The sequence below is a fragment of the Watersipora subatra genome, chromosome 4 (genome assembly GCF_963576615.1).
Source record: "Watersipora subatra chromosome 4, tzWatSuba1.1, whole genome shotgun sequence".
NCBI classification, from domain to species: Eukaryota; Metazoa; Bryozoa; class Gymnolaemata; order Cheilostomatida; family Watersiporidae; genus Watersipora; species Watersipora subatra.
Window position 1 is genome coordinate 14,938,101 of NC_088711.1, and position 15,755 is coordinate 14,953,855.

General features: G+C 35.2%; 2 protein-coding genes across 2 annotated transcripts in view; both read right to left on the minus strand.

The window, feature by feature from the left end:
* Window positions 1-34: 34 nt before the first annotated feature.
* On the minus strand, window positions 35-8,361 carry LOC137393961 (caspase-3-like). Its single transcript, XM_068080676.1, has 4 exons — window positions 8,304-8,361; window positions 7,356-7,558; window positions 4,724-4,897; window positions 35-268 (listed from the first exon to the last, which is right to left on the minus strand). Exons 1-4 carry the CDS (start codon window positions 8,350-8,352, stop codon window positions 35-37), a joined length of 660 nt encoding a protein of 219 aa, XP_067936777.1. The 5' UTR covers window positions 8,353-8,361.
* Window positions 8,362-8,468: 107 nt separating this feature from the next.
* Window positions 8,469-15,755, minus strand: part of LOC137393962 (malignant fibrous histiocytoma-amplified sequence 1 homolog) — a 32,992-nt gene continuing 25,705 nt past the window's right edge. Inside the window, exons 11-13 of the mRNA XM_068080678.1 lie at window positions 14,441-14,578; window positions 8,582-10,537; window positions 8,469-8,475 (exon numbers count right to left, since the gene is read on the minus strand). Of these exons, the coding sequence (XP_067936779.1) occupies window positions 8,469-8,475; window positions 8,582-10,537; window positions 14,441-14,578 (2,101 nt within the window). The remainder of the gene's footprint in view (window positions 8,476-8,581; window positions 10,538-14,440; window positions 14,579-15,755) is intronic.

Consider the following 15,755-nt stretch of genomic DNA (forward strand, 5'->3'; position numbering starts at 1 on the left):
GGTGATGAAACAATGACACTAGGAGTTGTACATATTAATACATACTTCCACTGCAAGCTTGAATGATGATAAATTTTGGTCTTCCTCTCATTCGTGAGAATTTGCCTGCGGAGAGCAAATCATGAACATCTGACAACTTGATGTCGCGTCCATCAGTACCAGAGATGCGATCACTTTCACTACCGTGGCTCATGATGACGAGTACAAACATGCCATAATCGTAATGGTCTTCATTTCTTGTCTCCTCACGAATCACAGATTTCATACCCTGCACAGCAATACATAACAGTTAGCCCATAGAAGTGTACTGAAAACAGTCATACCTTGACATGCAAGTGCCTCAACATACGAGAAAATTGATATACAGTAGACCCTCCTATAACATAAATTCCATATAACATGAAGTGTCAAATCGGGCGCGTTTTCATAATCGATTTCTATGTTAATTTATCTTGCTGCACTGCGGAAGAAAAGACAACCTCCGTATAGCGTTATATCTATTACATATAATTTTCGCGAAATTCTAGTTCGTCGGAATAGATCGTCATCTATGTCGACGAAACTGGGAATAAGGTAGCTGCGCAATTGTTCCTAAATATTTGAAGGCGATTGATTGGTGCAGGTGTTACAGCGTCGATCTACCAATCTGAATGACATGAGTTGGAGTATCGTTCAAAGTTATTTTTTAAATATAACCTTGATTCCTGGATACAAACCGACAACGAACAGGTACAACCGCTTTTTATAGTAAAAAGATTTTGTTTTGTCTTACTGTAGAAGTATAACATTTTTGTTATTAGTTTTAATTTGCAGAATAGACTTTGCTGTTTAGAAAAAATAAGCAAATCTTTGTAAATAAACGTCGAAGATGTGCGCTCTCCATCAATTTATTGTAAAATTATTGCAATCATGGTTGATAAAACCAGTGAAATTGATCACCAAAAAGGAGACAAATTGTGAATACAAACCAATAATACTGCAGCTACTGTATAGCCTACAAATAGAAAAATGAGTCAAATTCTTCCGTTTTGTATGACTAAAGAGGTGAGTTTGGTAAGATCTTGGAATGGATTAGGCAATATACATGTATTTTACTGTTCTTATAACGTAAATACCCTATAATGTAAATGTTCCTGGAACGGATTATACACGTTGTAGGAGCACTTACTGTACAAGCAAAACTTCGAGTAAGTTTTTGCCTCGAGATACGAAACAACATTAAGATACAACTGTATAGGCCGCTTCTCCATGCGGCGACTCAGTGGCCAAGTATGTGAGAGGATGCTTTCGAGGACAGCATCGCTCGGTCTTTCTCGTCGTATCACTTTGAAAAAAGTTTTTAAAAACACTGGCTGAAAATTATGGTGACAATCCAACAAAAAATGCTAAGCCGAAAACAAATAATGACAAAAAATTAAAATGAAGACTGAATCAGAGCTAAGGTTTGTAAAAGACCAGCGGAATGTCCAACATTTCACGGATAATAAAAAGCTTTTGCATAGAAAATTTATCTTTGATCAATTTATACAACATTGACCGCTCTAACATTGTGATGAAGGTATTTTTTATTTCTGTGCCATTCGATATTCAAGAGCTCAATGCATAGCTAAAGCAGATTGTTGTAAAACATTTCATAATTCTTATGCTACACATTCGCTCAATATTTAAAATAGCTTATAAATAGTGGCAGGTAATGTAGTTGCAATTATATAAGTTTCTTTATACCATGAATTTGACTAACTTAAGCTAATATTTTAATCTTTACCACAATAAGAGTCATGTTTGTCTGAAGCCAAAGATTGCACCTCACAGGAATCAAGGTCGTACATTTGCATGTACAAATGTGAAGCCAAGCACACTACTACTAAACCATGCAGTCACCTTGCCAAACTTGGGAAGAATTGTATAAACATTATACATCATGATTTCTCACAACTAAACTGCAAGCATGCATGTTTTAATTGACTTATAACAGCTATTAACTGGACATACAAACAATGACAGACAGACAAACACATATCTAGATTTATATATACAGTGGAACCTCGGTTCTCGACCAACTCAGTTTTTGACCAAAAAATTTGAGATTTGATCATTTCGGATCTCGAACATAAATTCGGTTCTCGACCAAACTGGAGCATGCGCATTGGAATTAAACGTTTGGAACAGCTCCGGAAACAACATGGAAGAGAGCTGTAGAGCTGTTTATACAATTAAGAGCCACTTTTTGAAAGTTCTCAAACAAAGGGAGAAGCAAGTTACGCTTCATAAATTATTTACAAAATGGAAGGAACCATCTGGGACGACGTATCCTCTACCGAAGAGATTTGCTAAGGAGAAAACTTCTCCAGTCGAGTTACCCTAAATCGTTTTGCAGGAGAATTCTCCTTCAAAGATGTGAAATAAACATGTTATTGCTGTTTATTTATATTTTTTTTGCACGATTTTTAATGTGATTAATCTGTTGCAATTTTTGCTGTTTCATTATCAATTTCTGTAATATTTGGTATTGTATCTTAACCTTTAATGTTTTCGATGTTTTAAGAGCAAAACATGAAATGTTTACTTTTGTTTTTTCCCATCATCATAAATAGAAATTTTTTTATTAAAATTAAGCACGATCTATATCTAGCCGTTTTTATTTATAGCATACAGTACAGTTTATGGTGTAAAACGTTAAAAAAATACTTTACCGAAGTTGTTTTCTCAATTTGGAACGGATTAAAATTTACATACAATAATTCTAATAATAAAAGTTGTTTCGGATCTTGAACAACTCGGTTGTTCACCGAGGTTCCGCCGTATATAAGAAGATATATATACCAAGAACCGAGGTTCCACTGTATATAGATTAAAACATAGCCTTAAGTCAGTGTTTAATAAGCCAACTTCATTTAAGTTAAATTCAAAGTTTGTCATGTTACATAGCGTCACAAGAGTCTAGTATACCGAAAGCGTTACTGTATCGTCTCTCTCCCCCACTGTTAACCACTACATCTGTCTTAAACGTAAGAGCTCCATACAGTACTGTACATAGTAGTGTTACAGTTATTACAGATTGTAACCCCTAAATAGGCTAAATTATTTGTTACTTTGTAAGCGTAGGTAGTGAATTACGACAATTAAAGACACATTTTCCATCGTAATATCCTTTTTTCTGATACTTTTTTAAAGTATGGGAGCGGGTTAATTTGTATTCGACTTATATAGAAAATATTGCTTTGAGATAACGCGAAAACTGATTTATGAACTCAGTCCCAGAATTTATTAGGCTTGTATTAGGTATGACTGTACTCCTGCGTGAAACCTATGTCAAACTATCTAAAGGCATCATTTGTCAGCGTTACAAACTAAGAATAATAATGTTATAAATCTAATACATCGAATCTAATGTACAACAAAACATTGTTTAAAAATACAATAGGTAAACCGTATACTACTGAGCCCCAAAAACTAGTTTGCCAATAATGCATATCAAATGATATAAACCTCCACAATTGAGCCACAGACCAATTCTATAGCATTTACATGTATTCTTTTCTTAGGATCGAAACAGTCTTCTTCAATGCAAAATGGGACTGGTGAAGAAACCAGAAGCGATTAAGAAAACACAAATGTCATCATTTTAGTAATCGCACTTGAGTAAAAAGAATTCAACTCAGTTTGATGGAATTTTAAAACAATTAAAATTCAACTAGTTGAGAACTTTGGTCGTAATCACTAATTCTACAATATACTCTACAATATACTCTACAATATACTCTACAAAATACTCTACAATATACTCTACAATATACTCTACAATATACTCTACAATATACTCTACAATATACTCTACAATATACTCTACAATATACTCTACAATATACTCTACAATATACTCTACAATATACTCTACAATATACTCTACAATATACTCTACAATATACTCTACAATATACTCTACAATATACTCTACAATATACTCTACAATATACTCTACAATATACTCTACAATATACTATACAATATACTCTACAATATATTCTACAATATACTCTACAATATACTCTACAATATACTCTACAATATACTCTACAATATACTCTACAATATACTCTACAATATACTCTACAATATACTCTACAATATACTCTACAATATACTCTACAATATACTCTACAATATACTCTACAATATACTCTACAATATACGTATACAAGATGAAATCAAATTTGACAACGACAAATTTTCTAGAACTAAATTAATAAGATTATCAACTACTTACATCACCAGCAAATGAGGATGTTGTGTGTGACAACAAACATTGAACAACACTGAAGATATAATTAATCATTGTGACTCACAGATGATTCACAATGGTTAAAGGAGAATAGAGATACGTATGCTGCCATTTATTTGACTAATGTATGCAGAGGAACTCTTGAAAACTGACCAGATAAATATCAATATGTATTTAATAAATATCGAACACACTACAAATTGGTAGTGACCTCTGAAAGAGTTTTCCCATTCACTACAAAATTAATACATGTCGAAAACTATGTGAAGGGATCTACTGTAACAAATACTTGCTATTATTAATCTTATATTAGATATGTAAAAAGTACATAGAGTAAAATGTAAGTTACTAATTGTTTTTTACTTACATTACATGTAAGTAAAAAACAATTAGAAATGGTGTGTTATGCCATTGGCTGGTATTACTATTTAGTTGACAAACCTGAGCAGTCAAGTCCATCTTCACAATGGGCTCAAAACCAAGACCAGTGAATAGATCACACAGACTTCGCACATCCACATCTGACCCGACTCGCATGGAATATCCAGGTACAGAGAAAGTCTTGTTGTTAATAATGAGTGCTCTGCCTCTCAGGGGAGACGACATCTTATAAACCTGTCAAAAGAAGTGAACAACTAGAGGTAAACAATGCAAATGATAGGCTAAACAGACAATCAGTATGTAGAAAATCTTACACACTCAAGAGATGATATAGATTTATGAAATGCAAACTACACAAATTATGAGTAAGATGATGTTAAGCTACAGAAAACTTTACTAACATAACATCAAAAATATTCAAAACACACCGAATATTGTTTATCTGAAATTAAAACTTAATGACACCTTGTGCAAATTATGACATCTTGTGCAAGTTGTGACATCTTGTGCAAGTTGTGACACCTTGTGCAAGTTGTGACATCTTGTGCAAGTTGTGACATCTTGTGCAAGTTGTGACATCTTGTGCAAGTTGCGACATCTTGTGCAAGTTATGACACCTTGTGCAAGTTATGACATCTTGTGCAAGTTGTGACATCTTGTGTAAGTTGTGACATCTTGTGCAAGTTGTGACATCTTGTTCAAGTTGTGACACCTTGTGCAAGTAATGACATCTTGTGCAAGTTGTGACATCTTGTGCAAGTGGTGACACCTTATGCAAGTGATGACACCTTGTGACCAGTACCCAATTTGGTTACACAATAGTAACAAATTGCTAGGACAAAAATATGACAAATTTCATAAAGCAAGTTGTATAAAGATATTGTCTAGAGAAGGTTTTTGAACATAAAGGCTGTAATATTATAAATATCTACATTTACTAAACCTTGAATTACCGTGAAACCTCTATTTGAATGCCACCTTTATTTGAATGCAACCTCTATTTAAATGCCACCTTTATTTGAATGCCACATTTAACTCTTGCGCTACCGCAAGCCGATGTATCGGCTTTCGTGGTAGTACAAGTACTGGTGGTAAGCCGATGTATCGGCTTATCCATAGGGTTTCACTTTTCTTTTCATTATGAAGCCCAAACATTAGCTAGACTAATCAAAATTTGTCTCAATAAAAAAACTTTGTTTCCAATCACATGAAACCAATAGAAAAATTTTTGGTTCAACAATTCACGGTAAAATAAGAACAGACAATTAGACAATGTATCAGCTTATAAATAGGGTTTCACTTTTCTTTTCATAACCAAGGCCACACATTAGCTAGACCGATCAAATTTTGTCTCCAACCTTGTTGCCAATCATGTGCAACAAAAATAAAATTTTTTAGTTTTGCAATTCCATTTCTAATTATTTTTCAAAACAGGAAAACCAGATCGTTATCGTCATGGCAATAAAAACTACACCACGTTTGCTCAATGCAAATAAAGCGTCAGAAACCTTGCGAGAGGAGATTCATTAAACAATTTTATACTTATCTTGTAGAGAATTTCTTTCTGAATAAGATGAATTTTACAGTAAAACAATATTTGTTTTGATTCTTGAGATATTGCTTAAATACTAGCGGTATATCGGTTGTTCGAAAAATCCAATTGAATTAATTTGGGCAGAAAAATCATTAGGTCAGAATTTAATGCATTAGTGAAAGAGTTAATAGAACACCACTCTAAGAGAAGGGTTGAAAACTACAGCACCACTTTCAATTGAAGCACTCTTTATTTGACCGCCACTATGACAGTCTTTGATATTTACGAACCAATAATAAAACGTGATCAATAGAAAAGCATCCACAAAATGGTGCCAATAATGTTATTCTAATTACAACAATACTTCCAATAACTATAACAATACTAATAATGTTACATGAAAAACAATCAATTATTTCTTTGTCGCTGTAGTGGTTGTTGTAATCACGATATACCTGAGAAGATCGACCGTTACAATCATCAGAACTACACTCTGATTGGAAGTCACTAAGGTCTAGTTCTGATCCATTGTCTTCAGATTCATCCATAATGTGGTTTACAATCTATTGTGAAGACCATAAAGTGAAGTCTTCCAATGAATGATAAAAACACTCTTTAAAAACACCAAAAGACATAATAAAAACTAATGTTATGGCGTATCCGAGTCCGTTTGCTAATGCCAAAACTTTTACGGCTTTCCTTTAAAACTTTAAAAGCGACACTATGGAAATAATTAATAACTCTTTTATGTGGCCAATAGTAGTTCCTTGTTTAACTCGTATGATAACTCTACGTAAATGAAAAATTGTTTAACAAAAATGCTGAGGCTGATGGCATTAATGTCGCTCCCCCTGAAGGAGAGTGAAAAATACAGGCGACATTAGCATAGCTTCTCCCGTAAAAGGGTTAAATTTATTGTCCCAGCACTCTGATGAGCTAGTCGAAAAATACAGCGCTACTTTTTATTTGAACGTCACCTCTAATAAAACGTCACTCTGGAAAAAGAACTAAAGAATAGAGCTTATAAAATATAAAAATACCTTAGAAATATTTAAGAACATAAAATAGCCTTAAAAATGTGATATCGATGCATGTATGAGTTAGTCATGGCTAGTATAGTATCTTGTAGTTCGATAAGTACAGTCAATACACAATTACCCGATCAGTGTTAAGGTAGAGCTCTCTAATGCTTCTCCTTGATGTTGGAACGAGAGAAATAGTCTCCATATTAACGCTATCAACACCCTCACCCTGGTCTCCATACCGGTAGTCTTCCCCATCTGATATGTCACTCACTCCATCCTCATCACCCTCTAATCTGGTGGCAGCCTCATCATCCATGTCTTGAGAGCGCTGAACAGCTGAAATATGACCACTCATAAAACCCATCGCCTCAGCCAATTATCCTTATCATGTCATCTATGAACATTGTCACCGATGCATACAGAGCCAAAATATCAAAATCATGCCTTTGACCAAATTATAATTTAACTTTTAAAAATAAATTGTAGATTGCTTAAAATTAATAAAAGGATTGAAAGCTTGTACAGAACAAGGATCAATTGTTGACAAGTGATGCTGGCACTAAAAGAGTCAAGGCTAATATGTCTGTTCTACGGTTTAGTGTTTTGAATGAGATACTACTAATTCAAGCTAGGAATTTGGTAAACTGGTTGCAAAATGCTTTTCAGAAATGCTATGAACTGAAGGAGAGCAGTATTTAAAAATGCTGTAATTTATATATTGAACAAATTTATTGCCAAATACAGAGTATGCGACTTTCAACACTCCTGTATTGTAAGCTCCAAAGATAAATTGATATACGCCAAGTAAAAATTATGCTTATAAAATTCACAACAAATGGAAACCAATAAACTAAACATGATTTGTACAGCAATTTGCTGCATTGAACAACAACTAATCGGATCTGTGTTGTCATCAGTTATTGATGACATTAAGAGTTATTAAGCTGTCTGCCATCCTGTCCTTGAGAACTGTTTATGTTATGTTGATGTCTTATCACAGTTCACACGTTTACTCCGATTAATAAGTATTAATTAATACTCATAATTGACTTGCTTATAGTTTTCGTGTCCGAACATGTACCTGTTGTTGGTGTGGTGACTTTCCTAATGTAGTCCTCCAGGTTACGCATTCCATCAGATGTCAGAGGTTTGCCTGTAAATTAACACATTATTACAACCCGAATGAAAAATGGAAAAACAAACCAAGTAGATGGCTGCAGTAATTTAGCTGCTACAATGGGCCAATCTAAATGCTGAAAGACAATATGATACTTGTGTTGACAAAACACAATAGCTATAAAGTATAAAAGCATACCAAACACATCAAATATGCAGTGAAGATTGTGCTTACATGGATACCGCAGACAAGACATTATGCTTTGATCTTCGCCACACGAGACCAGCCGAGTTCCATCTGAATAGCGTGGAAGTTGAGGTGATAGACAGCACCAGAAAGGATTCGTCTCTTTCTTAGGATGAGCCTTTGAAGTAAGTAGGCAATGTGGACAGAAAAAAATGCATTTCACCCTTACTGCCTTCCAGGTATTCAGTACCTTGGTGATGATTTCATCGGTGAAGACATCTAGCTGCTTCCACAAATCATTGATACCGTGCGCCTTATCAGTTAGCTCTATCATAGCGACTTGACCCTTGATATCATGCACAAATGAAACTGCAAAGTCCATGCGACTTGATCCAACCATTGCTCCATTTTTTTTCACTACCACCTTATCAAACGGATGAAAAAACTTTTCCAGGAACATCAGAACCATGCTATGAAACGCAGGATGAGGCAATGCATAGCCTCCGAATTCTAGCTGAACTCGAAAAACCAAATTTTCATTTGGAGGGGTGAAACTCTCCATATATCCTTGAAAGTAGTAAGGGAGCAAGTAACTTTTATCATGAGAATTGAGTTGAACTGGTCCGTAAAGAAGATGAAATGACTGTAGCAGAACTAGTGCTATATCAACTTGGAGATCTGTCTTAAACTCACTTTCAGAACGAATAAGATCCTCAAGCAAACTCTTGTTCATGATCCCAGATGATCGAAACTTCTGAACAACATCATTGAGGCAAGGGATGAGTGAATGCTCTTGACTTTCTTGCTTAGCAATCGTTTGATGATCGTAGAATACCTTTATTAGGCTTGTCACTATTGAGATTTTATGGAACACGATTTGAGAAAGTGGACTCAAATCTTTATACCATAAGACTTGACCAGAGTCATGCATGTACTCCAACACATCCTCAAGCTGCTTCTGACTCAAAAAGTAGGTTTCACGAAGCTTATCGAATGTTTCAGCTCGATCCAGAAAACAACCACCTAATTGACTAATAGTAGTGGCAATCGCCATCCAATCCTTTTGAGGTTCTTCGAGGTATCGTGAACAAGCCTCGTAGAGTGAATCTTTCAATTTTTCCAACTCATAGCATTGCTCATGACCGACTTCAAATACATCACTTACACAAAATGTGGGTAGATCAACATTCTGAGCATGATTGGCTGAAAGAGATCGGGCATATGTGCGACTGTCCTCGGACAGTATCTCATTGCGCAGAGCACTGAATGTGGAGGTAATACTTTTCTTCAAATCTCGAAACACCTTCTCAGAAAACTCATCCTTGTGAGTTAGAACTAGCTTGGGAGGAGCCAAAGTAGGCTCAGAAAGATAGAGATGGGCCAGCCAATCAAAATATGACCGCCTTACAGCTTCCTTTTCTCCAAACTCAGACTTTAGTGTTTGGTACTGTTTCATGTTGACCACCACAATTACCAGGCATTTTTTACGGAAAGTAAGATGATAAGCGGGGTGGTAGATATCATGGCCTCCCATGTCAATAAATCGTAAGATTGTCTTAGCAGTGTTTTTGAGTAAGACCTCTTCAAAACTGAAAACCTTTGTAGATGCATCAACCGAATCAGTGAGTACCATTTGCTTCGTCTTTGATTGCAGGGTTTTGATTAAAGAAGTTTTGCCAGCGCCGGAACAGCCAATGACACTCGCAACGACAATTAATGGTCGACTTTCGGCACGTCTGGCTTCATCGCGGTAGTATTGACGTGCAGTTTCCAGATTTGATCGTGAAGATTGGAACAAAGCGGCAGGCGGAGATATCAACGAATCGCAGTAGGAGACATTGAGTATATTCAAGTGCTCCATTGTGACAATCTTAGAATGTAAAGATAGCAATGTATTTGAGTGTGACAAATCAAGTTCTTCTAGGCTGGACAACTCACAGACAGACTGAAGTAACTCTGTCAACCTGTTCCTTCTCATTTTTAAAACCTTCAGATGGACAAAATTTCTAAAACTAAAGAAAATAATTGATTAATATATAAGTAATAGAGATATATTCTGTTTCTGTAAAATAACATTTCCTAAATCAATAAATATAGCATAAAAGAGGGTATGGTCTGTTCGCTCAAAATTAAAATCTTGCATTTAACCCTTCTAGTGAAATTGCATATTAGTACAGTAGACGCTCCTATAACATAAATAATCCGTTCCAGGAACGTTTACGTTATAGGGAATTTACGTTATAAGAACATTAAAATACATGTAAATTGTCTAATCTGTTCCAAGAACTTTTCAAACTCATCCCTTCGGCCATTCAAAATAGGAAAAACTTTACTTAACTCTTTTAATTTGTGAGCTGCACTGTAACTGCAGAATTATTGGTTTGCATCAACAAATTTTCTCCTTTTATGATCGATCTCACTGGTTTTATAGACCATGATTGCAGTAAATTTACAAGTTGATAGGAACTGCACATTTTCGTCATTCATATACAACGATTTGCTTATTTTTCTAAACGGCAAAGTTTATTCTGCAAAGTAAAGTTAATAATAAATATTTGTACGGCTACAATAAGGCAAAACAACAAAATACTTTTGCTATAAAAAGCAGTTCTACCTGTTCGTCGTCTATCTGTATCCAGGGGTTAAGGCTAGGATTAAGATAATTTTTGACGATACTCTGAAGACTGGTAGACCGACGCTGTAACACCTACACTTACCAATCACTTCTGTATTTATGAACAATTGCGCAGCTATCCTATTTGCCTTTTTGTCGACACATTTAACGATCTATTACGACGAACTTTAATGTCGCGAAAGTTATATATAATAAATAGTACGCTAAGCGCACGGCATTTTTTTCTTCCGCAAGTCCGATAAAACAAACTAACATTCAAATTGATTTTGCAAACTCACCCGATTTGACACTTTACATTATATGGAATGTTTTACGTAGCACGAAGCAAGAACTTCACATAATCTTTTTACGTTGTCTGGAATTTACGTTATAGGAGGTGTACGTCATAGGAACGTCTACTGTATATGTTTTGACTTCTGCATCCCATAAGTTAGTGTTTAATTGTAAGCAGGAGTTGAATTAACACCATAGCTAAATAGCATTGTGACATGATCCACTAGAAGGTGAGCAAGGTTAGTGTGAAGCATTCGGTGTGTGTCATGTGAAAAGAAAATTTCTCTGGTGAGATCTAAGAGCAAGCAATCATCGTGCTCGCCTATGAGTCGAGAGAATGATCTACCCGCACATGACAAAAAAGTGATGAGTAGTGATGAGAACTTTCTTTCTCATCACATGCCCTACAGCCATGACTGTAGGGCAGTTTATTTTGCAAACAAGATCAAAGATGGAATCTTTGATTGCCAAAAGAAATGCTAGAAATACTGATACCACATCATTATGTTAAAAAACAGACCAAGTTGTAACCATCCGCAAAACCCAACACCTAAAAACAGAATAGCTTGTGGTTTCTGTTTTGTAATATTTTCCTATTTGGTGGTTTGGCCAAGGGTCTCCAGGTTGAAGTGGCCCAAGCACGACTTGTAACAGGCAGTAAATACATTCTGCTGATATTGACTGAGTCTGTTACATTGGTTCTGTTTTAGTACCAAAATTTTAGTAGAATTAGCTCAGCTAGTAACAAAACAGCTCTCAGTACTAAGAATAGTAAGAACCTCTATGCCGTTAGTCTATAGGTCAAATATTTATAACACAATGTTCAATGACTAATACATAACGCTCACTAGTGTTCTTCACGGAATTTAATTGCATTGAATAGATGGGTTTCACATTAGTGCTGGACACAAGTACTTCTTGGCCGACGAATTTAAATTCGTCGGCCATCGGGTAGATGGCCGACGTGGTAGATCGGGTAGATGGCTGACATTTAGAGTATCGGGTAGACGGTAGTGGTTGGCACGAGTACTTATTGGCCGACGAATTTAAATTCGTCGGCCGTCGGGTAGATGGCCGACGTGGTAGATCGGGTAGATGGCTGACATTTACAGTATCGGGTAGATGGTAGTGGTTGGTACGAGTACTTATTGGCCAACGGGTTTCTCGGGTTTGTTGATAAGGGTTTTATGTGTAAAATTTCCAAACATCAGACATATTCTAAAATTTACAATGCACTTATAATTCTATTCAATTTATTTAATGTGTTTTACTAATTTCCAACGACCGATATTCGTGCTTGAAGCCTTAGCCCTTTAAAGTTTGAACCCCAACTGTCAGTTTTCAAGCATTGCGTAGGGTGTGTCAGAATCTCTGTCGGCCAAAATTCCGGCATTCACATGGCTTTGTTTACAAAAGCCGTTTCTAAGTAACAGCGTAAATCAATCAAATTAATTTTTGCACAATATATTAGATCAGTAATTTCACTTCCATTTGTAGCAGTTTTCAAATATCTTTACCTACTTCCTTTGTTTTAATAACAAATTTTATTTGAACGATATTGCAAAAAAATCGACACGACTCATTTGTTGATTGGTCATAAATGATTATGATGCAAATAAAGAATTTTATAATACTAATTATAATTTTCCAGTAAATTTTGAGTCATAGAATAATGATGAACATGTGCTCAATGGATATGATGCTATTGTAAATGTTTTTTTACGTGTTTTTTTAAAATCGTACAAACTTTTATAGTTTCAGCCCAAATAATAGTAAAGTACTGTTTTTTTCTGTTTGATGACATTTGCTGTGGATTGCCTGATTTTTTTTTACTAGTGTTTTTCCAAATATCATTGTATTATGAGCACGTTCAGATATAGATAATGAAGGTTTTAAAACTTCGGATCGTTGGACAGATTGCCCAGGGTTACTGAGGCGCATTGACAAAAAAGCCAGGGTTCAAAGGGTTAACAGACGGATTATCAAACAGTGTTTAGAGCGCATAGCATAATAGACCGGGTTTTTGTCCACTCTACTCGACGGATCCGTGTACCAAAACCCGAACTCGCAAGTCAAAACCCAAACTTGCAAGATCGAAATGCTCAAAATCTCTATTGCCCGAGACTCGAGAGAAGATAAATCCGCGAGTTCAACGAGTTTTATTACCCGTGCCCAACATTATTTTACATAATTAATGTGAGAATTTGACTTTTGGAGTTTTCTGCTTTTGCAAGGTGACTTATTTTTAATGCAGACCATTACGCGGCTTCTATGAATGGCTTTAAAATATGCTCCAATTATTACAAACTTCTACTCTGTAACTTCTACTATGTTTTATAAAAAGTGTCGCTACATCTTATATCTTTAATCAATCGCCGCGATCAAAGACAAAGACACAATCACTGTGTTCATATTGCTTCATAACGTAAGTCAAAGCAAGGAAATGACCAAATTTAAAAAGTAGGGAACTGGTTAAGGAGCTTCTTCCACAGCATCTATTCTCTAAAGAATGACTTCTACGGGTGAGCCTTATACGAATAGTACCTTCCAGGACATCAACTGATATGAGCCATATCTAATTTATACTAAAAGATGAGTGTAGTATATTCACCCATGACCATTCATTCGAGTTTACTACGCATAATAACTATTATAAAATTGTGTTAAGGGATTTTACATTAAAACATAACTGCATAGAAGTTGACTACTATTATACTTTTAGATAAAAATAGCATTAAAAGATTTCGTGAGGTTTTGCATGGTTAGCAGTTACATTTGTTACTTTCATTCTGATAAAACAACAAGAAAAGATGGAATGAAGGTATTATTGAAGGAAAGAAACCCAGTGATTACTGATCTTAACTATATTTTTGAAGCAAAGAAATACAGTCAATGAAGGAAATATAACTCACCAATTTTCCAATTTACAACTAATCACATAAAATTTCCCTAAGGGTCAGTTATATTGTAGAATTTACTTATTACCTAGTTACAGCGTATAACTTACCCAGCAGGTAGATCAATGAGCTCACATGATTCCAAGTTGAGAGATTTCAACTTCACCAGCTGAGTGATGAAACTTAAGAAATCAGAAATCTGATTATGACTGAGATCCAGATCTTCCAGTTTGGTCAGATTTCCTAAACTGTGAAAAAGCATGTAGTTCCTTTAAATTGATGCGCGTCTAATCCTATGTCAGTTATCTCAAATCTCCAATCAAATTTTCCTACATAAAATACCTGCATATACATTAATTCATTCCCACCCTCTGAAACAACCACATAAAAAAAAGGAATATTACAATGGAAGAATGGATTTTTAATTGCACTAATTCGGCGCCAAGGCTCAAAAAGTACTGAATACTTATATAGGGGTTATGATCTGCACTAAGATGTAACATTATGTACAGTATTTTAAGGAGTTCTTACATTCGAGAGAGACAATAGCGGATAATGGTGGTGTGACAGAGATTTGATGGCAACACATTCAGTACGCTATACTTTTGTGACACTACGTAATATTGCAAGAATTAAGTTTAACTCAAATGAACTTAGTTTACTATACACATACTTGAAAAGACATTTTAATCTGACATTACACTAAACTTAATTCTGTTGGTTTTCGTTTTCAGTTCTTTGCTTTGTTCTTTTTCAGACTTGGCTCTTTTTGCCTCTCTCTCTCTCTCGCCTTCACTTTTAGCTAGGCTTTTTAAAACTTTGTTAAACTGACCTGGCGAGAAAGACATGGCGATGCCGTTCTCACAGGAGACATCTCGTGTACTCGGCCACTTAATGACCATATCAAGAAGCGTCTCAATCGTATCTCAAAGTCAAATCGTATCTCAATCAGCTCGTATCTCAAAGTCAAATCATATCTCAATCAGCTCATATTTCAAAGTCAAATCGTATATCAATCAGCTCGTATCTCAAAGTCAAATCATATCTCAATCAGCTCGTATCTCAAAGTCAAATCGTATCTCAATCAACTCGTATCTCAAAGTCAAATCATATTTTAGAGCCAAAATTTGCTCGAAATTTTTTTCGTATCTCAAATTTGTCGCATGTCGCATTGGACACTCGTATGCGAAGGTATAACTGTAGATGATAAATTTGAAAATAGACTAAATGTCAGCCTAGGTTTGTAGATGATAGAAATCAGGTATATCGATATCAAGTTGTATCTTATACCTTGTGAACTAGCAAAGATATGTTGCTCATTTTAATTCCAATGCTCGTAACAAGCTTTTGCTATAAATAACATGGACAGTGGTGTTCTGGAATGTTCTCAAAGAATTTGATATGCATATTACCAAAGAAAACTTT

What these genes read in the sequence shown, in the direction of transcription:
- LOC137393961 (XM_068080676.1), bottom strand. Translation starts at nt 8,352, where the DNA reads ATGCGTAACCTGGAGGACTACATTAGGAAAGTCACCACACCAACAACA. An exon ending in AGTCACCACACCAACAACAG is followed by an intron (nt 7,559 to 8,303) that starts GTACATGTTCGG and finishes GTCATATTTCAG; the next exon opens with CTGTTCAGCGCTCTCAAGAC. An exon ending in TCTACCTTAACACTGATCGG is followed by an intron (nt 4,898 to 7,355) that starts GTAATTGTGTAT and finishes TTCTTTTGACAG; the next exon opens with GTTTATAAGATGTCGTCTCC.